General features: G+C 39.5%; 1 protein-coding gene across 3 annotated transcripts in view; it reads left to right on the top strand.

The window, feature by feature from the left end:
* The window catches only part of PRKG1 (protein kinase cGMP-dependent 1), a 1235433-nt gene that overhangs the window by 1131339 nt on the left and 80005 nt on the right, over positions 1 to 24089 (top strand). For 2 of the 3 annotated variants that reach the window (XM_032883001.1, XM_032883000.1), the window contains exon 9: positions 1854 to 1928. In XM_032883001.1, the coding sequence (XP_032738892.1) occupies positions 1854 to 1928 (75 nt within the window). Of the gene's footprint in view, positions 1 to 1853; positions 1929 to 7400; positions 7466 to 24089 lie in introns of those variants that run through there. The other variant, XM_032883002.1, reaches the window with a different exon arrangement.

The following is a 24089-nucleotide window of genomic DNA, read 5'->3' as shown; positions in this document are numbered from 1 at the left end:
AAGATGTGGTATCAATCACATATTTTTTCCACAGCAAAATACTGTATTTCACTTTACAGTGTAAACCTATCTCTAAATCATGATGGTGACATTCTATTTATTGGAAAGAACAATGGCAAAAATCCTATTCGAACATGAAAATCAACTATGGGGGTTATTTATCATTTATTTTATCATTATATGTCTTTGGAAGTTGTATAAGGACCATCAGCCAATTGCAGGCTTCATTTATCTGATGTCCATTAACACAGTGTGTCACAGAAAACTTGACGCTCTGTGATGCTTGATTCTCTAGCCTCCCATCACTTCCTTCTGGTCCCTTCTTGTATTAGAAACACTTTGTGTTTTAGCTCAGCATTCCAGCTACCCTGTCCCCCAGATGAGATTATTACCCAAGGTCCTGAGGTAATGGCTCCCCAACCTCCTGTTGGCTGGGTCCCCAAGCAAGTGTTATGTTCTTCTTCATACATTTAAAGCAAAACCAAACAAACAATAGCTAAAAAGAACAGTGTGCATTGAAGTGGTTAAGCAACATTTAACTTCATATCAACAAATACCCCATGTTTAAGCACCTGACCAGGCATATTTTGTTACTTGATATAATACACAAAGCCATTTTCATGCATTAAAATTATAGAGGTTTAAAATTAAAATGTAATTTCTTATACATTTGACCATTCACCATCCGTACTCTGGACATTGCTAGGGATTCGATGGTTAGTGTCAAGGCATCATGATTTGGATAGGAGCCACAGGGTAGGTTTTAAGGGTCTGGGGTAGAATGATGACCTTCTTCCTATCAGCCCTCACCCCGCCTGGCTGTTATGACTGGAGGTCAGTTTCTTAACCTCTGGTGCCTTATTACCCTCATCTGTGTAGTGAAGGTAATACTGCCTCACAGGATTTCTGTACCCATAGAAGTACTTGTTATTACATATAAAGCACATAGAACAGTACCCAGCATATAAGCACTGAGTAAGTGACAGCCCTGATTATTATGTGACACTTTGAATATAGACTTTCCTTTCATTCCCCTGTTCAGTCCAATTCAGTGGTTGCCAAAATGTCATGCATGCAAGAGTTACTGTATCTGGTTGCATTCAGTAATTTTCAAGGGCGATTTCCATGTTTGTGTGTATACATTTTGTGCTGACCCTATAATATTTTATATTATAGGTATATAATAGATGAGACTTCATTATATAAAGTAGGTCTGAACATAGTCCTGGGTCCATACCAAGATATTGAATACAGTGGTTTAAACAGTTGCCTTACTGTTCCTGGTTGATGATGAAGTCAGTTTTTTGATCCCTCCAAAATGAGTTGACTTCCTTATAATTGTCTTCTGTTCTTTTCCTATCTTCTGCATATGTATTTTGCCTTGGAAGATTAATATACAATTTTGTTAAGTGGAGCTAGTGATGCTTATCTTCTACAATGTGTTGGAGAATTGGAATTAATATGCATTCATGAGCATTAAAAGGATAGTGCATTTAGTAAGCATTCCATAATTGGTGGATCTTGTTATTTCCGTAGTAGAATTGACCCATCACCTTTGTGGTGTATATCATTTTGTGTGTCACAGACTTTCTTCCACCCATTCTTTGAATATCTGCTTTTTCCGGATATAGTTCTAAGGTGTTGGGAAATAGAGAGGTGAGCAGATGGGAGAGGTCACTGCTTTCAGAGGTTATATCATTATCTGATGTGTTTCTTAACAATGTATCTAGATTGAATGTTTGAATTCATTTTTATTTAGTTCCTTTAGGATTATTTCAATATACCATTGACTAGGTTGTCATTGTAAGGACTCTGCAGGGGATTTACCCTGACCACTCTGTTTTTCCCAACAGCTCTTTCAAGCATTTGATTGGAGGACTGGATGATGTCTCCAATAAAGCATACGAAGATGCAGAAGCCAAAGCAAAGTAAGTGAGAGTTATTTTTTTTTCCCTTTGGCTTTAGTCTTGATTTTTAAAAAAATGATTTTGACTAAAAATAAGATATATTTTGTTGAACTTCAAAAGCCCAACACTCTGACAGGAAGAAACTAATTGCTTAAGGAAGAAAAACAAAACAAAACAAAAAAACAAATTTCAAGGTCACGATTAAATAGTATGCTTGCTTAGTATGTCTCTTCTTGAATATGAAATGATAATTTTGGGAGGAAGATCATCTCAGTGAGGGAAAATGGTAAGTTTAAATCCTATATAGGTCATTGAATCCAAACACAGTATTTCTCCCATTGAAAATACTTTCTGAATGAAGGGTGGCGGTTGTGTTCACTAGTTGTTTGTGAAATTGTATGGAACATAATAAGGCTGGAAATACTTCCCAGTGCAAATATATTGTTCCTTTACCTTGAACTGCAGTGGCATGAAGTTATTAGAATGATATGAGATAGTAGGTATCCCATGAGTTGTATAACAAATCAATTTGATCTCCTAATATCACTTACTTTGAAAGCTTGGCTTCAAAGTTTGCTTACTTTGAAACCAAGCTTTAATCTTTTTGACAAAAATTTGAAATTCTTTGAGATTGGCTTTTGCTGGAAAAAATTTTAGGTTATTTCTAAAAAACGGTAATCTTCAAAATCCTGCCCTCCTTTTTCCAATGAACTAATTTAAGGAAAAGCAATTCAGTATTGATATCATACAAGACACCTGAAGGATTAAGCTGACAAAAATTTGTCAGTAAGTAGATAGTTCAGGGGCAGAACTTGGTCGGTTTTGCAGTAACCTCAAAAGCAAAAACAACAACAACAACAACAACAACAATAATAATAAAAGTGATTTTGTCTTGAGAATCTAGGAAGATTAAAAGTTGGGTCTAGAATTAAAGTACTATAGTTTATTTGGACTGATAAAATTCTGTTACTTTAAAGCCATCTAAATATAGTCAGTTTCTTCTCTATATATTTGCTTTCATTTCTTCTGCTGTTTGGAGGGGCACAGATGTACATCCTGAGGTCACATGGTAGCAAGCCTTTCAGTGATTTTCTTAGATCATTGCATGAGCCGTTCTAACACCAAAGTCCATGCAGTCTGGGGATTGCCTGTGCTGTGGGTGATAGATATCAATTTTCTGGTTTTCTCCAGTAGATGAAAGTCAATGCTAAGGTTAGACTTTAGTTTCTGGTATTAGTACTAATCCTACTGAGATGGAAGAGGGGGCCATTTAAGATCCTTACCAGTTTAAAAATTATAAGAAAAAAATTATAAGACACCCTTTGTTATTATTGGACTTTATCCCTAGAGGAACATGTGCCATATAAAACTCCTATTTATAATTGATGTTAGTGTGTTTTTCCCCCCTTAGGTATATGTATTCAAGAAAGATTAAGTTGCAAAAAAAAAAAAAAAAGATTAAGTTGCCATGGGTCATTTCAAATATATAGATATAGATATATATATATCTATATATTTATCTATATCTATATATTTATAGATATAGATATATAGATATAGATAAATATATAGATATATATATTTATAGATATATATATATATCTATATCACATTAGATACATTTTGTGTATATAACTGGTGGTAATATTCAAAATTCATCTAAAACTTATATGAGCAACCATCTGAATGCTTTTACAGCTATTAAGTCAGAGGTCTTTAAACCTAAAGCATTCTTTGGCCTATTTCTGCTTCCTACCAAATTTTAGATTCTTATAATGAAAGTTTTCGTATAACTCCTATTTGCCCAAAGTTGAGTCCAGTCACAGGCTTGAAAGTGGGTGGTGATGGGAAAACAACGTGAATTGGCTCTACCCTTCTCGGTGTCCCACTGGATTCATAGAGTTAGCTGCGCATGCATCTCATGTATTCTGGTCATTTGTGGGCTCCCTTGCACATGTTTCAATCAAAGGGAACAAGGAAAATAAATGCACTGAAGTTCAGATCAGTTACTAGATAGGAAGGGTGAGGATACTTCTCATTCGAAGAGAATCGGTATGAAAAATGTGATCCTGGAGGTGGGCCAGAAGCCTCTGTCATTTCCAACCAAGTGATCTCGGCCATGAGTGAACGCTGGCTCTCAGTGTTACCTTTAAAATGGTATTTTACCTTATCTTACCTTTAAAATGGTATTTCTGTGATGTAATTGATAGCCATATGGAGAAATACTTAGTAAATTATAAAGGGCTATAAAAATGAATGATATTCTTGGTAGAGTAGTCATTAGAAGTGCATCCTAGTGCATTTGATAAATTGCTTGATTCATAGATAATTACTGCATATCGATTATGGAAAACTTCCTGGGCAGGAAGCCTGTACTGTGATGTACACAAACTACTCTGACGTTGGCAGCATATCCTAAAATTTAACCTAGCCTGGAAGAGACCCATAAATACCATTTTTGTAAAAATGGGAGCATTTAGTTAAAAGAAAGTTTGGGGGCTCCTGGATAACTCAACTGAGTCCAGTCACATGTTTTGATCTACACCCACTTGATCTGAATATAGCCTTGCAGACCCTGCACTGAGTCTGTGTAAAAGTCAGCTCAGGTGTTGATCTCAAGGTCATGAGTTCAAGCCCCACCTCCATGCCCCACATGGAGCCCATTTTAAAATTAAAAAAAAAAAAAAGTTCAATTATGATTAAAGAACAGAGACGGGCAATTACATGAATACTTCCATCCAGGTGGCTTAGAATATTGTTAGTTGAGCCCATTAATTTGATAGACTAGAACTTAGTTATTATACTTATACATGAATATAAGTTAACTAGGAGAGATTTGTTTAAACTTTTCTAGCTCAATTAATACTAAATCCAAATTAATGCATAACCCATGGTCCTTAATACTGATTATTAGAAAAAAGGAATACCTTGATAAAAAAAATATCTAAAATCATTGATCCAAATTCTAGAGAAATTGATAAATGTAACCTTTTTTATTCCTCAGAATAGCTACATACGTGGGTACATCCTGGTCTTTGTTATACCCTTTACTGTTCATATTTTATAGCTTTCTAATAAATACTTAGTATCTGAAGATTTCTAAAGTTGAAAGTATTGTTTCAATTAGGTGTCCTATCACACAGAGGTAAACTCTGAATTATTCCCCAGGCAAAGCTTTTTAGTTGAACTAGCAACTTTAAGTGTCTGCTTGTGTTAACACTATTGTCTCATTATTAGATTTCTTCCCCTTAAGGACATGTGCCTTCATCTCCGTATTTAAGGAACTTCTAAGGGTTGCCATTTCAGGGCCTATGGACACGCTTCAATTGGTCAAAATTCCCTGGAAAATTCTTGAAAGGCCTCTACATCTCTGTATAGATCACCAAATCTGTACCATTTAGAACTGAGGTGTTGATTGGCTCCACCATCTAAGTGTTCTTTTTTAAGATCTCCTTGATTTTGCAGAATCCCCTAAAGGTGAGATTGATATTTCTTAAAGTCAGACTAAAATGATCATATTATTTCTCCATGTGAAATTATTGTTGGTGTTGTCTCTCACCAATGATGCCGATTTGGGTTAAAAGGCGGGGGGGGGGGGGACAACAACAACAACCAAAAAAAAACAGGCCTGATTGTAAACCTCAATTCATTGTGAGAAATTTAGAAGTTCAGTTGTGAGAAGCTCTCTAGCTCGTAGCATAATCAGACCCCTGTGGCAGGACGGTCCGCAGAAGGTACTGGGCATTGCTGGTCCGGGAGATGGCTGGAGAGAAAATGGCCCGGGGAGATGGTTCTCAGAACACCTCTGTGCTGGGCATGTGGCTTCAGCCTGTCTCACAGCATCGATTTCCTACAAAGAAAATTATTCTTGACAGAAACTACCTTTACGGCATGTTCAAGCTCCTTTTGATTGCTGCTAATTATCCACTAAGGGCTTCTCTTTCTAAAATATGAAGTTATCATCCCAAAGACATTAGAAGAGACAACAGCAGATCAAAGTTAAGCATGATTAAGCCTTATATAGAGCAGAAAGTAGCATGTGTGATGAAAGGTACACATTATTTTCCTTTGAGACTTATGTATTCATTCAGTTAATAAACATTTAGAAATTTACTTAATGATGAGTCAGAAATTATGCTGTGCAATGTCAATACCAAGTACAAAACCTGGTTTCTAGCACTAAGCATTTTGCTATTCTGACAGCTCTAGGAATATAGATTCATAAGTGCATTTATTTATGATCTAAATTGATGATTCTCAACATTGTTCTTCATGAGGAACACATTTTCGTAGCATGATTTACATAAAGCTGCAAATGAGTGCAGTCCTATGTTTTAATCTATGACATCACTTGATGTGAATATAGATTTAAAGACCCTGCCCTGACTCTCTAGCCCCCTCCCATACGATCGTTAACCACGTTCATTCACCTTGATTCATGCACTGATTTAGCCAGCAAATATTCTCTATTCCTACAAAATGCTACCTATAAAGCAATGAATAAAATAGACATGCACTTTGCCTTCATGGTGCGTATGGGGAGGGAGACACACATTACCAATTCCCTGAGGAAGTGACATTTTATCTAGATTTGAACTGAATTCTGAAGAATTAGCCGGTACCAGCTAAGCAAGAATTAGTTGGTATTAGTTGGGGAAGGACGTGCAGAGAGCAGTGTAACCAGGAAAATCACCTTTGCAGAGCCGCCTGGGTAGGACCCAAGACTGCCTCTCCAAGTAGCCAAAGTCCCAACAAGGCTGGGACCTAGAATGCCAAAGTCAGAGATCAGAGGTTAAGGACTTAGGAAATTCAACTCAGGCTTGTCAGTTACCAAGAGATTAGTTGGTTTACATTGTAATTCAGCAGCCTTTCCTCTGTGTCTGGAGGAGTAAAGAGTGCAAGCGGAGAGCAGCAGCAGAGTATTTTCCAGGGGGAAAGCTGACAGTAGAAAGGACTAGAATGAGAGCAGTGTGAGTAGAGAAAGGGAGTTGAGAGATAGGTAGGTGGCAAAGCCAGTAGGTGTCCTGAAGGAAATAGATGTTGGTGGTGAAGGGGAGCACAGTTGAGGATGGTGCAAAGATTTTGGGTCTGGAAATCAGAAGGAGGCACCGGCATTCAGTAGTATAGAATATGGTTGCCAGGTTTGAAGAGTGGGAGGACCATGAAGTGACTTTTGCTCAGGTTGTATACAGGAAGCCCTTGAGAATAATTGGGCAGGTCTGGAGCTCAGAGAAGAGGTTTGGATGCATTTGAGAATTATGAGCATTTACGTGGAGAACGGAATTAAAGATGCAGATGAGAAAGAAAGTAGAGAATTAGAGCATCAGGCACTGAGGGTTGGCTCTTGAGGAACTAGAATTTGAAACTCTGTTAAAGGAGAAGGACTGACACCACACACACACACACACACACACACACACACACACACACACACACCACACACTGAAAAGGAGAGAAGAGAAGCAGAAGCAAAGCCAGATGCATCACAGAGTGACGAACAGAGTACATTTCCAGAATGAGGGAGGAGATGATGATGTCGCATGCGTTCGAGAGTTCTGGTGAGTTGGTTAACAAATGCCCATTGGATTTCTCAAACCACCGGTTCACATTCACGGTGGGATGGGTAAGGATTGAGTCCCACCACATGGGCTGAAAATGACACTGGCGTGAAGAAACAGTGGTCAGTGTGCTTATACGGAATTCTAGGAAATGTCAAGTAAAATAGAAACATGTAAGGGAAAGTTATGCATCTTAGTATTGAGAGAGGAAAGACCATGTTTAGTCCAGGGGGTTGGAGAGAGTTTAAAAGTCTAGGCAAGTGGATCTCTGGTCTTTTTAACCAGAGACAAAAGCAGATTTTGTGATGTGATTTCTTATTTAAAAGGTCTTGCTTTTATGTTTTAATTAGGTAACATCCCTTTAGGTTTAGATTACTGTCCTCTCTATAAAAAATCTAAAATGTGACTCTAGTTCTTGTCAAGAACGAGAGAATATTGCCCACATACGGACCCCTCTCTTGGCCTTTTGGCTTAGGCCAAATAAAAATTTTACTCCTCTTTCTGAAATTAGTCCTCCTTGATTTAAAGCTCCCCTTCTGTTTATAAGTTCATTTGCAAAGGAACATGTTTGTCTGGTGTGTTCAGAACAGCTTTTGGTGTTGTTTGACGCAATGTGACAGCAGTAAAAATGTTCTCTGGTTACATTTCATTAGCAGAGACAAGCCTTGGGCTGCTCACTGTGCTCGTCATGGAGTGGGTTGTGGCTCTGTGCTCTTTGGCAAGATACTCAGGACTTTGGAAATTCATTCATCAGAGGCATCTCGAAATGATGAAGCTATGCAAATCAGAACAGAGGTCTGCATTCTTCTCCACGTCTTCCCAAATGCCCCAGGGTTGAGTAGCATCTAGCAAAAAGAAATTTTAAATACACAATCAATACATATGGGTTTGCTCTTTGAAACACCCCGGCCCTGAAAATTTGGCCTTTCTTATAAGGGTTTCTCTGCCAGGCATTTTAGGGGAAAGATCTTAGTATTCCCACAATCTTATCAACAATTTACTTAAACTAACATGGGCTTGATCTAAGCACTTCTCAGGGAAATGAGCCTGGGAAATTGTTTCCCCCCCTCTGGAAAGAATTCAAGTGAGCAAAATGCCAGTTAAATGGAAAGAACAGCGAATGGCTCTCTGAAATAGCCCTTGCACCAGAATTAGAACTTGCTGACCACTTCCAGGTTCAGTAGACAGAAGACGGTCCTGTACTCTGGGCAATAAAAGTTGTTTTCCATTGTATTGCACAGCACAAGCTTAAGAGACTGAAATCTTCATCAGTTAGCCTCTGAGCCTGAAAAGCTGGCTTTCCAACCCCAGCACATGCAGTCGGGCTAGGAGGAGGTATGGGACCATTGTTAGGGCCACTGGTGCTCTAAAATGAAAACTTCATGTGAGTGGTCACTACAGAGCATCAAAGTCAGTGTCTCTTGGAATGACAGTTATGCTGATTAAGTAGCTTTTTAAAAAATAATAATTTTAGGGGTGCCTGGGTGGCTAGTGGGTTAAAGCCTCTGCCTTCGGCTCAGGTCATGATCCTAGGGTCTTGGGATCGAGCCCCGCATCGGGCTCTCTGCTTAGTGGGAAGCCTGTCTCTCTGCCTGCTTGTGATCGCTGTCTGTCAAATAAAATCTTTAAAAAATAATAATAATAATAATTTTCAGGATAAAGCTATTTGGCCTTGAGTAGGAGTATTTTTTTTTCTTTGCATTAAAAATTTTGAAACTCTCAAAGGCCATTTGTTAATTTCTCCTCTGTAGTGTTACTCTTTAAGACTCCCTAAGTAGGGGCGCCTGGGTGGCTCAGTGGGTTAAGCCTCTGCCTTCAGCTCAGGTCATGATCTCGGGGTCCTGGGATCAAGACCTGCATCAGGCTCTCTGCTCAGCAGGGAGCCTGCTTCCCCCCTTTCTCTCTCTGCTTGCCTCTCTGCCTGCTTGTGATCTCTGTCTTTCAAATAAATAAATAAAATCTTAAAAAAAAAAAAAAGACTCCCTAAGTAGCAAGACTTTATAAAGGTGAAGCCCAGAATGTCCTTGCATGGACCCTGTTGCTATTGACAGAGCAGAGGACCAGAGATAATTGAAAATTCTAGCACTGCTGGCTTGTTTGGGGCATGCCGCCAGATCATTTGATTCCGGGCTGTTTTCTTATTCTAAAAAGGAAGGCTATTTCTTTTATACCATTGCCACATTAGACAACAGCAGTTGGAAGTTACTTGCAAAACTGGGGCACCTGCATGGCCCAGTTGGTGAAGCATCTGCCTTCTGCTCAGGTCATGATCTCAGGGTCCTGGGATCAAGCCCCAAGCCAGGTTCCCTGCTCAGCACAGAGTCTGCTTCTCTCTCTCTGCTATGCCCCCTGCTTGTGCTCTCTCTCTCCCGCTCTCTTTCCCTCCGCCAAATACATAAATAAAATATTGAAAAAAAAAATTTAAAAAGAAAGAAATTACTTCCAAAACTTCAAGAGCTCTATAAATCATAAGGACAGTTTGGTCCCATGTGGCAATAAAGTCAGTGTTTCCAGAGCCCGAGACAGAAGAGAGAGCTACCCAGTGCATGCGTCCTTTCGATATGCTGACGTCCTAGAGACTGTTTTGTCATATGGTCCTTTATAAAAAGCAAAATATAGTATATCCCTTGTGTTCTCAGCAGTTTTTACTGAGAAATAGTAAAATACTAAACTAAAATAACTAATCTAAAATACCTTCTTCAGTGCAGCCCTGTTGTGAAGGCAGCAGAGGGCATAATTCTAATGCTGCTTTACATATGAGGTTGAACCATTCTCGGGAGCAAAACTTTGAACCTAGGGAGATCAAGGCTGATACTTAGTGCTGGAAGAGGTTCTTCAGTGAGGCCGTGTGTGGAGAGCAAGAGGCTGTGGCGCTGGGAGGCATGGGCTTGATGCAGACTTCTCCGTCTGACCTTCAGCAAGTAGGGATAGCACCTACCATTAGTAACTCTCAGGAACTGTTTCTTCCAATCTGTACAAATAATCCTCTTAAATCCTTTCTAGTGTGGAATGTGGAAGTTAACAAGCCATACTTTCTGAAGCATAACCCCCTTTTACGTAAACAATATTTTCATGTGTACTGTGTTCTCGATTTATAATGAAGACCTCTTTGTGGCTGTCAACAGAAGACAGACTCCTAACGATCGTGAACGGTTTAGGGGTCCGTATTTTCACAAAAGTCACCAAGCTACATTTTCTTCCCCCTTCAAATCCGAGAGTATTGCTCTTAGTGCTTACTTGATTCCAAATATTTAAATCAAAATACATGCGGTTTTGCTTGAAGTGCATTTTGGTAACTCATAGTGGTTAAATAAATTAGCTTTTAGAAACAGAGCAGTTTTCATTTTCATCATTATACATACAGTTTTCCTCTTGCCCATATGACATTTAGATATGATAATAAGCCAGGCTATCTTTCGATAAAATGCCCTTTGAAAATTGCAGAGTACCTTGGAAACTGGAAATGTTATACCAGTTCTTCCGTGAATCCTTGTAGAAAGAAAGGATTTTTAAATGATTAAAATGGCATTCTAAATTGTTTTAATACAATGAACACAACACGCCATGTTAATTTACATCTCTAAATTGTTATTTGAGAAAGATGAGATATCTTAGAAGTGAAGGATGGCCGCAGCTCACAGCCATTTTTGTGTATCGCCCTATTTTTCCTCCAGTGCATAAATTGCAAACATTAGTCAACTCTGTAAACTCTATTAATTTCTCCAGGTAAGCAGCTTATCGCCTACTACATCAGGTGTGTGGGGATGTAAAACAAAAGTAGTTCCTCTAATATTGAGAAACCACTCAGACATTTCAGATAACTTAGATTCCCGTTGAACGTATTGAATAATGATGATCCTAATATCCTTGAAAAGGGGATAAAGGAGCTTCCTAAATTTAAGAGCATATTCACTTTAAAGACTTGGAAAATATGATTCACTGGGTGGAGAAGTAATTCCTCATGAATTTTCCCAAGCTTTTTTGTTGTTTTTAACTGATGCTGTTTTTTTTTTTGTTTTTGTTTTTGTTTTTTTAAGCGCCGTGTGCTTACTAAGGTAGTAAAGTTGACTTATCAAAATGTCACAGTTTAGGGCGCCTGCGTGGCTCTGTGGGTTAAAACCTCTGCCTTCAGCTCAGGTCATGATCCCAGGGTCCTGAGATCAAGCCCCGCACTGGGCTCTCTGCTTAGCAGGGAGCCTGCTTCCTCCTCTCTCTCTCTGACTGCCCCTCTGCCTACTTGTGATCTCTGTCTGTCAAATAAATAAATAAACTCTTAAAAAAAAAAAAGTCGCAGCTTTTTAATATATCCATTTTTCTGAAAATAACTTTGTCCAGGGGTCTGTCCTCCCAAATCAAGATCCCTTGTTTACCATGCTGTTCAGCAAATTAATTTTGCCCATTCCTCCGGATGGGACTTCTGGTTTTGCCTCTCAAGCCTCTTTATATTAGTTGAACAATTAAATTACTGATGAAAAATATTCTTTAGTGGATATTAGCAATTCTTCTTTTCACATGGGCTCCCAAAGAGTTGTCTGGAGATAGAAAAGTCCATTGAAGAGATGACAGCTTTATCAACAGATAAAATACAGATGGTGCTTTTTTGAGTGAGGGCAGGAACTAGGAGAGGAGAGGATCCCATACCTTTGGAAAGCTGTTGACATGCAAATTGATTAATGTTCCCTTCTGCGCAGAAACAGGTGATCAGAACACTAGCTTCTCATGCCAATGTCTGTAGGGGAGCGAGTAGGGAGTGCAAGGAATCGGGAGTGTAAGAGAAATGGCTCATCACTTACCAAAATGTGATTTCCAGAGCTCATTTTTTAAAAAGCTAAAGATAAAAAATAATTGCATTCTACTGGGTATGTTTTTCCTAGCTCATATTTTCAATTGTTGATTGCATTCATGAGCCACACTAAGAAACTGTAGAAGTCAGGTAAGACTACTTCTTCCTCCGAGAAGCTCAACACATTCCAAACAACCAATAGACACTATTTGAAACAGAAACATCTTATTCGTTAGTATGAGTATGACTAAAAGCTAGGCACGCTATCGGCTTTCCCGAATTTCCTTTATCTACATTATTATTTAAATGCATCTCTAATACTATATTTTGTCAGTGTTTTCCTTTTTGATGATGTTCTTCAAGTAAATAAAAAGGAAGTAGTAAGAAATTAATTTGATTCGATTGGATCATATGAAACTGCCCATAGTTGACTGTTCGGCCCATTAAAATAGTGATCTCATATGGTTCAGCCTATGATTTCAGAAATAATTTCTGACACCGTGCTTAGTACAGAGTACTGAAGAATTAGCCTGTTATTGTCCCCTGTCATGCTACATTATTCAATTGATACATTCAGAATTTCCTTCTAGATGTGTTGGTGTTCAGCTGTAGTCACCACCTGGAAATTTTAATAGTTTCATAAACATCATATCGAAGTCCTTTCATTCCTAAGCTTGTTACGTGAGCCTCTGACTTTTGCTGTTTTTGTAACCTTGGAAACGTTACACAACTATGCATATAAGCAATTTTTCAACCTCAGCATTACTGACATTTGGGGCTGGATAATTCTTGGTTGTGATGGCTGCCTTGTGCATCGAAGGATACTCAGTAATGTCCCTGGTCTCTACTCACTTCTGAGCTCTTTACTCACACCCTTCCCATACCACATGAGTGTGGTTTTTCCACACTGATAACAACCAGTCCTTCCACTCTGTGGATTCCAACTGACCTTCCCACAGTTCCAGTCCATTCTGACACTCACTACCAGGAGTCAGCGTGGACCCCACAGGTTAAGTGCTCAATCCCACAAGACTGCCCCCACTTCACACACCTCCATGTCCCCAAGGTTGCCACCCATGACTCTGACCAATTGGTTATAATTCAGGGGTTCCCATGACCCCTTCTTCAGCTTCAATAATTTGCGAGAATGGCTCACAAAACATGGGAAAACAGTTTACCTATGATTATTGTTTTATGGTAATGGTTACAACTAAGGAACAGCCAGATTGAAGGTTGGTATGCATGGGTGGGCGTGGAATTCCTACACTGTCTCCGAGCACATGACCCTACCAGCACCTTGATGTACTCACCAATCCCAGGGCTCTCCTCACCCCACTCTGCAGGGGTTTTAATGGAGACTTCATTATGTAGGCAGAATTGATCAACTCACTGGCCATTGGTGACTGAAGGCAAGCTCCAGCCCCTCAGCCCTCTCCAGTTGCAGGTGTAGAACTGAAGGTTCTGATGCTCCCATCTTGCCTTCTCTTTTTGGTGGCCAGCCCCTTCTCCCTACCCTGAAGCCATCCAGGGACCCCAGCCACTAGTCATCTATTAGCATGCCAAAGACACAGTTATCACCCTAGAGAGTCCTAAGGTTTTAGTGGCTCTGTGCCAAGAACGGAGGACAAACATGAAGTAAATATCTCCTGTTTCCTCACGCCACAAGAAGCCGATAGATAGTTTATCCTCCACCCACCCCTCAAGTCATGACAATCAAAAATGTCTTTAGAAATTGCCAAATATCGGGTGCCTGGGTGGCTCAGTGGGTTAAAGCCTCTGCCTTTGGCTCAGGTCATGATCTCAGGGTCCTGGGATCAAGCCCCACATCGGGCTCTCTGCTCAGCAGGGCCTGCTTCCTCTTCTCTCTCTGCCTGCTTCCCTGCCTACTTGTGATCTCTGTCAAATAAATAAACAAAATCTTAAAAAAAGGAAGAAAAAAGAAATTGCCAAATATTTGCTAGGGTGAAAGGGGAAGGAAAAAAATTGTTCCTGGTTGAGAATTAGACTTTTGCTCCAGAAGAACAGGGTTTGCAGAACTGTGATTAATTCAAAAGCTAGAATACAACCAAATTACACAAAATAATTTATCCACATTCAATTAAGATTCCTAGGTTTCTCTGTAATACTCAAGACTCTTAAAAATATGCTCCTTCAAAGAAGCAGAATTTTAAGCGTTACCGATAATTAATTCACCTAGAAAATCTGGTTCACCAGGATGCTAAAACTTTGTTATTAAACGATTTGTTGTGATTAAGATGTTAGAGTTTTTTCTTGTCCTGAGAGATTAGAGTTACTGGGTTTTTTGAAGGTGGAAAGCACTGTCTCCATTTGTTCTGTACGTTGTTGACTGACAATGTTTACTGTAGAGTCTATGACAAAATGGTCTCAAATATAATTACTTTGTGTACAATACAATGAATGTTCTTTCTATTCATATAATCCTTGGGTTATAATAGTAGAACATGGCATTGCATTAAGATAGAAAACAGAAAAGCAGGTTTTAGGTACAACACACATCTATAATCGAAGACCAGTATTACAGAGGTGATATGACACAAGCGTGCATCGTTAAACTTAATAGACTACCAAGGAGGAGGAATGTGCCTCGGGCAAAGAAGGAGATGCTCTGGGGGACCAGAAGGCACAATCCTGACAGTCTCTCCAGGCCGCAGCATTTTTTTTTTTAAAGATTTTATTTATTTATTTGACAGAGAGAGAGAGATCACAAGTAGGCAGAGAGGCAGGCAGGGATAGGGAGAGCAGGCTCCCTACTGAGCAGAGAGCCCAATGTGGGGCTCAATCCCAGGACCCTGGGATCATGACCTGAGCCGAAGGCAGAGGCTTAACCCACTGAGCCACCCAAGTGCCCCATTTTTGTATTACAAGTCCTAGAGACATGTTTCATTAACTTTTAGAAACAAAATGCGTGACGTTCTTTAAATTCCACTTTTATGGCAATCACAAACAACAGATCCCTCCAACACAGGGCTGTGTGGTCCACCTGCTGCCCAGTGACATGACGACCAGTCCCCAAGGGCTCTGAGGATCCAAACACCCCGGAGTTTGGCTCCCTGATGATTGTGGAAAGACCCAAAAGCAAATAGGGAGAATGGCCCACATCAGCCCTGCAGGTGTTATCTGTAGGTCCTTAATGCGGGGGGGGGGGGGGGGGGGGGGGAAGAAAAAGAAAAGAGGGGGGGGGGGTGGTGGGGGGGGGGGGGAGGGGGGGGGGGGGGGGGCGGGGGGGGGGGGGGGGGGACATTAGAAATGCAGAGAATGTTGGGATTTCTGTGCCAGAGAAGAAAGGCAGCAAGGACTAGGAATGCAGTTGATCTGGCACTGTTTCAAACAACAATAACAACATCCAAAGGTGAATAATAATTAAAATAGTAGTCTTCTGGGGTTGTTATAAAAAGGTAAACTGTTAAAGTGTTTTCAGACTACAGGTTAACAAACCCCTTACAGTCTTAAAGTTCATGTAGCTTATCATGAAAGACATTCATTATTCCATTTATGTATTTGTATTGTTTTTCCGTTATATTTATCTATATATGTATTTTATCTACATATATATTTATATGCATATATTTATAATTATATATTTATATAAATATATAGTATGCATATAATTATATTTATATATTTATATTTATATAAATATGTGTATATAATATATTTATTATATATTTTTATTTAAATATATTTATATTATATATATATGTGTGTGTGTGTTATTTTTTTTCCTATATATAATGGGTGTAAAGGATGGGTTTAACAAAATGGATTTCTTAATGTGACTGCAGTCAGAAAAGTTTGGAAACATAAATCAATATAAATCCCTCCCCCGCCCCCAATTCAGTTTTACTACTAACTATAATTCCACTTTACCTTTTAAACATGATGGTTTCTATTGTGGGCATCGAATACCTAGACTTACCTTATGGCTACAGATGACACCTCCTCTATCAGTTTGGTACCTGGAAAATGTTAGCATTTGACTCCAAGGAGGAGATAAGAAAATGAAGGGGGCTTGGTACCCAGCTTTTCATATGTGAAGCACATGTCAATTAGTGGGGAGGTGGTAAGGTCATTTCCATATTCAAAGGACAGTACATCATTATTGTGAAGAATTAATTAAGTCAACATTTTTTCGGTTCAACTATACCAAGCGTATACTAGACAAAGAGAATACAAAAGAGAGAATATGTTTGCTGTCCAGTTGAGAAGTCTAATGAATGCAACAATTACATTGTCACTTGTGGTGTTAATAAGAGGGGAGATAGGGAATGTGATACAAGCATTTAGAAAGAGCATCTCTTTCAGTCTAAGGATTTTATCTGTTTTTATCCAAGCATTCTCCCAGGTAGAGGCCAGTTGTAGGGGTGTTGTGAGCCAAGGGAGGATTGAGCTCATGTAGACTTGTTTGCAAGTATCAGTGGAGTTTGTCATCTTCGGTATTAGATGTGCTTGCTGACAAAGCTCTTTTTTTTTTTTTAATTTTATTTTTTATAAACATATATTTTTTCCCCCAGGGGTACAGGTCTGTGAGTCGCCAGGTTTACACACTTCACAGCACTCACCATAGCACATACCCTCCCCAATGTCCATAACCCCACCCCCCCTCCCAACCCCCCTCCCCCCAGCAACCCTCAGTTTGTTTTGTGAGATTAAGAGTCACTTTTGGTTTATCTCCCTCCCAATCCCATCTTGCTTCATATAAGAATGACAAAGCTCTTTTAAAGTGTAGTTGAGAACTTCCTCTGTCCTCAGCAGCCTCCCCCACCCACCCCCGCCCCCTGCAGGTCTGTATCTGTGGCTAGGAGGCTGGATGAGACAAGTATTTCACTCGTTCACCCCAGAAACCTCAAGTTCTTTTGGACCTATTTCCATTTGCCAGTTATCCAATTAGTTGAATGCAAGACTTGTCCATCTTTCCGGAGTGACCCTGATCATGTTGTAATATTTGGATACTGTGTTCATGGGTGCAAAAAGACCCACAACAACAACAAAGATAGACTTAGCTTGCCCCGGGGGATGGCTCTTAACTTTCTAGAGCTACCTACCTCCTTCAGAATGAGTGCCCTCATTGATATTCCTAAGCTCACTCTCCAGACCTTGAAAGCTTTAATAACCCTCTAATCACCACAGATGTTTATCCACGTGGGTTTATCTCTGTATTTAGTAAGATAGTAAATATTTGCTCTCAAATATAGTATAAGCCCCTACTTATGAAAAATCTCAACAAGAAAGTCCAAATAGACAGATTAGTTTTTCGACGCGGGATACTAATGATAGTGAGGGCCAGCAGGAGCTCCGAGGTCTCCAAACCATAAAACAAAGCATTATTTATATTCAGTACTTCATCCTACTTCTTTGAAAACTAATAATTTATCCATGTAACTTTTTTAAAGTAAATACCAGTTAATTAAAATGCTCAAGTGATCAAAACAACCCAAATCCCAGAGAATCTGAAATATTTAAGTGCATTCTATTAAAACAGAATATATTATTATTGAAATAAACAAATACATCCGAAAGCAATTCATTAAATGTTAAAATGCTGTAAATATATGAGAATCCTGTTCTAGTTACATTTTTAAGAATTATGATTATAGTGGTAATGACAAAAATGGGTACCATTTGTTGGGTGTTTTTTCTGTGCCAGGCTTTTTATCATTACCTCATTCAATCTTGCCAATAATTCTATGAGGTGAATATTCTTAGTTTCCTTGATTTTGCAGATAGGGAAACTGAGGTTTAGAAGGCTTACTCCCAAGGTCTCACAACTTGAGAACAGGGATTCACACTGGCCAGCAGCTACCTGTGACCAACGCCAAGGGGAAATTCCAGAAACCTAACCGTGTCACATGCATATGTGCGTGAGACAAATATTTAGAACTTGTTATTCCCGTTATTTCAATCAGAGAAGGTCATGCAATGAACTCGTCTCCTTAAAAACCTCACCCGGGCTTGAGGTTACCAACTTTGTACCACAATCATTTCATCTCATTCTTGTTACAAATTTCTTTTCCCTGAGATCTTTTGGACAAATCACTAACATCCTGTCATTGCCTGTAAGGACACCCCTTCGTATGTATCTTCTAAGAACAGTTACAGGTTTCTGTATAACTACAGTGTCACTCCTGCACCTGACAGAGTGGGTATGTTGTCATTCAATCTGCCATTTTCATCAGTGTCTCTCTTTGTGTGGTTGATTTGTTTGACTTGAGATCAAAGTGAATCTCCTACATTGTGTGTTGGTTCTCTCCATGTCTCCTTTCATCTCCATGAAGAGCACCCCAATAGCTCTCTTGGGGTGTTGAGCAAATAAGCCCATTGTCCTGGAATGGATCCCCATTTCCAGTTTGTCCTAGTGTTTCTGACTGGTGTCATCCTCCTTGTCTCTCTCTAGCTTATACACTTTTTTTATAAAGGATCCTCAAGCCTAAAGGATTAATTAAATGCATGTTCAGTTTGTCGTGGCAAGAAAACTTCCCAGGACACCAGTGTACTTCCACACTGCATTGTAACAGAAGGCAAATAGTGCCTGGTTGTTCCATTTTCCGCTACTTGACGTTGGATCGGTGGATGGGGTGGTGGTTCTTTCATCGTGAAGTTTCTCATCAACCTGCCGTTAAATGTTTTAATAGCAATGCTGGTCACTGCTGAATCAACTAGCTCATTATGCTCTGACATGATCATTATCCAATTCCATCATTCTCTCAGTATCTGTTCGCTGGGATTTTCTAAAGACACTCCCCGTCATCAACTAACAGTCTAATCGACTGCTGACCCCCACTATTCATGGAAGACAGGCAGGATAAATGCTTTTTATTCTTCCCCATTAATTACCAGTTTCCAGAGTGACTAATGCCTTATTTACCTCTTAGTGGCAAATGAGGTGCTTTTTTTTTTTTAAAGATTTTATTTATTTGACAGAGATCACAAGTAGGCAGAGAGGCAGGCAGAGAGAGAGAGAGTGGAGGAAGCAGGCTCCCTGCCTAGTAGAGAGCCCGATGTGGGACTCAATCCCAGGACCCTGGGATCATGACCTGAGCTGAAGGCAGAGGCTTAACCCACTGAGCCACCCAGGCAGCCCTTTTTTTTTTTTTTAATTTTAGTTTTTGCTCATTTTAGGGTGTTTTTTTTTAATATCATGATGAACTCATGGCTGTTTATATATTCAGTGTATGAGGTTGGCTCTTTGTTCTCTCTGAATACAATCTGTTCATGGCCAATGGCTCTCTTGTTCTCTGAACAACAAGAGGACCCAGGTTCTTTGTGTTCATTTCCTCCCCTGGACCCGAAATCCACCATTTCACAAGGAAGCTTCGTTCCTTTTAGTCCGAAGCAGTAGTGTGAGGGTGGTTACTGGGTCTCTCTCCTTCTGGTCTTTTTGTAGTAGAAAAGGTAAGGGAGGGGTGCCTGCGTGTCTCAGTCATTAAGCATCTGCCTTGGATTTAGGTCTTGATCCCAGTGTCCTGAGATCGAGCCCCACATCGGGCTCCCTGCCCAGCAGGAAGCCTGCATCTCCCTCTCCCACTCCCCCTGCTTGTGTTCCCTCTCTTGCTCTGTCTCTGTTTGTCAAATAAATAAATAAAATCTTAAATTTAAAAAAGTAAAGGAATGACTTACTCTCTGTACCTTATCCTAAGACAGCAGCATATTAGGAACACGATACACAGGTGACAGATGACATCTCACCTCACAGATGACTCTCACATCAGACTTTTTCAGTCTTCTGACTCCCCACCTGTATTCATATTTCAAAGGGACTTTTTATTATTGTAGGAGGCAAAGATGAGAACTTAGCTTCTAACCCCGATTAAATCAAAACATTTTCCAGATACCAATAAATGTTATAGCCTCCACAGAGTTGGTGGTTTCCAAGATCTTCATCTATTTATATAAATTAAAAGTAAAAAAATCGCAGATGCATTTCAATGTTGGACTCAGTTTGCATTAGAAATTCATTTCTGGGGCACTCGGGTGGCTTGGCCGGTGAAGTACCTGACGTTTGATCTCAGTGAGGGTCTTGAAAACAAATTTATTTCTTGGCTTATGTGTGAAGAAGACTGAGACCTCCTCTCTGGATTTTAGAAAATATGGTATGCCCTAGTGTTAACTTATTTATTTCAACCCAAGCAACTTTCCCAGCAGAGAGATGGTTGAGGCAAGAGCTTGGCTGTATCCCTGTGACTGGTGTTCCCACCGACTTCAGGCTTTGCCAAGAGCTTCATTTTGTTGCCATCGTAGTGAACTTGAGGGTCTCCACCCTTTGTCCTGTAATTCCTCCGTGGACAGGAAGCACTGATGGTTATCAGTGACTGCCACCAACTTCTCCAGGAGCACATACTCCCCTGTTCTGAGTTGTTTTCCCAACAAGTTGTTTCTCCACTTACATAGAGGAAACACTAAAGGAAAATATGCCACTTTAGAAACCGTCCATGATTCCTACTGTGGGAAAAGAAAAAGTAGTTGTATCTCTGTGAAAAGGCACATACAATAATCCTAACATTTTACTCAACTACTTATAGCCTCTTTTAATCCCCCAACTTTTTATTAAGTAGGATCTTTAGGTCAGGGAACTCTGTGCCTTTCTCTTCAAATAGTGATGACTTTGGTTTTTTAATCAAATAATTTAAAACATAGAGCAAGAGGTACATCTTCCTTGTTAGAAACAAGTATTATAACCTGTTTCCTTGATCCCTTCAGAAATTCTAATAGGGCCTGCTTGCATTTAAGTAAAATTGATCGGTTCTTTTTAATTTATGATATTTTAGAGCAAACTGTAAGGAAGTAATCAAGTAGAGCAAACTGTAAGTAAGCTGAGTAATTTGGACTCAGCTCCAAAGAGATTTTTATAATTATAAGACTTTCCAAAGCCTCTTCTGTGAATTGAAGAATTATTGTTCAATTGTAGATGTTTATCTAAAACTTAGCTATTTAGTTCAGTGATATTTAGTAAAGATTAGCATGTGTTTATCAAGAGTGCCACAACTAGTTGTTTTCCAAGATAGTTCTTACTATTTTTATTTTACCTTACGTGGTAATGGAAAATGCAAGCAGGACAATGAAATAGAAAGAAAGAAGCAAATACTCCTGCAAATGTCTCCACCAGACAACTAGCTCCCAACAGAAAAGGTTCAGTTCTTTTAGCTAGAAACGTAATCTCTTGTTTATTAAAGATCAGCCATTATTCGTTATCACTTATGAAACACTCTCTACATTCTTACCCATGAATAGTCTAGGCTCCTAATGAAAACTAACGCTGTCAAAGTAGACCGAGAATGGAGGTGTTTTACCATTCATTCTTGGTCCACAGTTTCCATGGAAACATGACAGTTATGACAATAGAAGGGAATAATGACTATTAACCAAAGATAAAATGATCATAGGATTAAATACTTAAGGTTATACTTAACAAGCACAAAGGAATTCGTATTTGAGGCATTTAAGTAGTAAAGAGAAAATTAAATACATGGTGTAAGGTAAAAAAAAATAATAACAAGACTAACATTGGCTCTGTCGAGTTTCTATTTGTGTGATTTGTATCTCTGTCTTTAACAATGAGAAGCTAAACATTGAAACAGCATTTAATTAATGCTGTTCAACATAGGAAAAAAAAAAGCAATTAGCAACTGAGCCATCAGTGGTAAGGAATTCAGAAAAAACAAACAAACAAAAACAACCTTTTCTTTTTTCCTGTAATGGTTTACCAATTGACAATGTTAAAGTGTTGTTTAAAAAAGAATGGAAAGAAAAACAATAGGCATGCGTGCCTGGGTGGCTCAGTAGGTTAAGCCTCTGCCTTCAGCTCAGGTCATGATCTCAGAGTCCTGGGATCGAGTCCTGCATTGGGCTCTCTGCTTGGTGGGGAGCCTGCCCCCCTACACCTGCCCCTCTGCCTACTTGTGATCTCTGTCTGTCAAATAAATAAATAAAATCTTAAAAAAAAAAAGAAAAGAAAAACAATAGGTAATGATATTTTCCCTTTTAAAATAAAATGTGAAGGAATTTCCTATCCCAGACAAGCAGTCGTGTGCGTCAAGGAGGCTAAAACAGCCCGTCTTGCTCTCTGAGCTAATAAGGGTGAGATCATTAAGGACCTTCCTTCCAGGGACAGTTGTGGTAAATCACATGGGTTTCTTTGGCTTCAGGGTTGAAGTTAGGGAAAGTACCCGTTTAACACTGAAGGGAAACCTGTCAGTGATGTTTTACCAAAAGGAATGTGTAGATGGCTTTGCAATGACAGAAATTGATCGCATCATTTGGTGAGCTGATACCTTTGACAAAAAGCCTGTGCCAATGACAAGAGAAGTGAGCTCACTGTGGAATCACTAGTATCCAGAAGTCTCCATGTGGAGCGTGGCTGCTTGTTTACTCATCGGCTGAACTCTGTTCACGGGATTTTATATTTCTTTTGTTTGGAAGACAGATAGCACCAGAATGACGGCATTGCTTTTTAGCATAGCCCTCTCTTTTATGTATTTATTCATCAAAACTGGCTGCAACAAAGGACAGGCATAAGATACCGTATCTTAGTGTTGCTGGCCTTAGTAATTTGGCTGGGGAGTTGGATTTTTTTTTTTTTTTCCAAAGTCACAGAATTGGAATTAGTCGAGGATCTAAGTCTCTCTGAACTTCCCCTTCTTCGGCTGGTTCTCACTATACAGAGGCAGCAAGACTTGGTCAGTGTGGGCTGAGTCTGATTCTGTTCCTGAAAGATTCTCATACACATGTGGGTTTTTAGAAGCTTGACCTTTTGACTTAGAACCTTTTGAAACTGAGCTATAGTGTTTTAGTTTTTAGATTTTACTTGATTTTAGTGATCAGAAGGAATACCTCTTACTGATTTTAATTGCAGAGGACCTGGATGACTATCCTTTATCTTAATTCCATTTTTGGATTAATTATACAACCACAATGGAATCATCAAAAGTAAAAAGGGGTCGTTACTCAAGTATTTGTGACCAGCATCATGTGTTCATACCCAGGCATTAGGCATCTCCAGGGAAAAATAGACCCCCATAATTTTCATGGTTCAAGTGAACACTGCAGAGAAAATGACAATTTATCTCCATTAGTGATATGTGTAGGGGTTGGTTAAACATGCAGCAAGATGGTACAAGGATCATAGCTAAGTCTTGTCTTTGTTAACATCTTAATTACCTGAAGAATGCATTCAGCACATCTGTAATTCAGAGCACAGGTGTTATTCCCAGGGAGGCAGTACAAACATTTGAAAGGAAAAGAACACACAGAATGGAGTGAGGTAGAGAGGAAATTAATTAAAACAGAAATTAGAAAAGCGAGGCTCACCAGCTTGCACAGTCATCATCCAAAACCCATGTACATGTACCAACAAAGGAAGGTACTCCATTTGGTCTGTTGAAAGCAGGCGGCTTGGGAGTTCTCCAGAGAGACTCTGGGGCATCAGCTAGTGGATTGGCTGTCAGTTTTCGCTGAGGAACAGAGCTGGGCATACTGGGGCTTTGAGAGCACATGGGCTCCAGGAAAAGCCTGAGGTAATAAGAGCAATTGAGAGCCTTCCCGGTAAAGGGTTTTCAAAATATTCTATGTCATCGAGTCAGTATATCGAAACCTCTCTGAAATATGTTGTTGTTATGACGGTGTCATAGGGAACAAATCCACTATGATTATATGCTTGTGGTATAGACAGTCACTAAATAGTATAAAGCGTCCGTCGACTTTCCTTCTGCAGCCTTAGCAAAGCTGCGTCTCAAAGTCCATGTTCATCGTGGATCCTAGTACTAACTACAGCAGCCATGGTAGTAGCGAGCGGAGGTGCTTACTTGTGCTGCGTTCCCTAGAAACTTG

The sequence above is a fragment of the Lontra canadensis genome, unplaced genomic scaffold (genome assembly GCF_010015895.1).
Source record: "Lontra canadensis isolate GAN:19392208 unplaced genomic scaffold, GSC_riverotter_1.0 scaffold85, whole genome shotgun sequence".
Classification (NCBI taxonomy): Eukaryota; Metazoa; Chordata; class Mammalia; order Carnivora; family Mustelidae; genus Lontra; species Lontra canadensis.
Note: the sequence above shows the minus strand (reverse complement) of the source record. Positions and strands in the feature narration are given on the sequence as shown.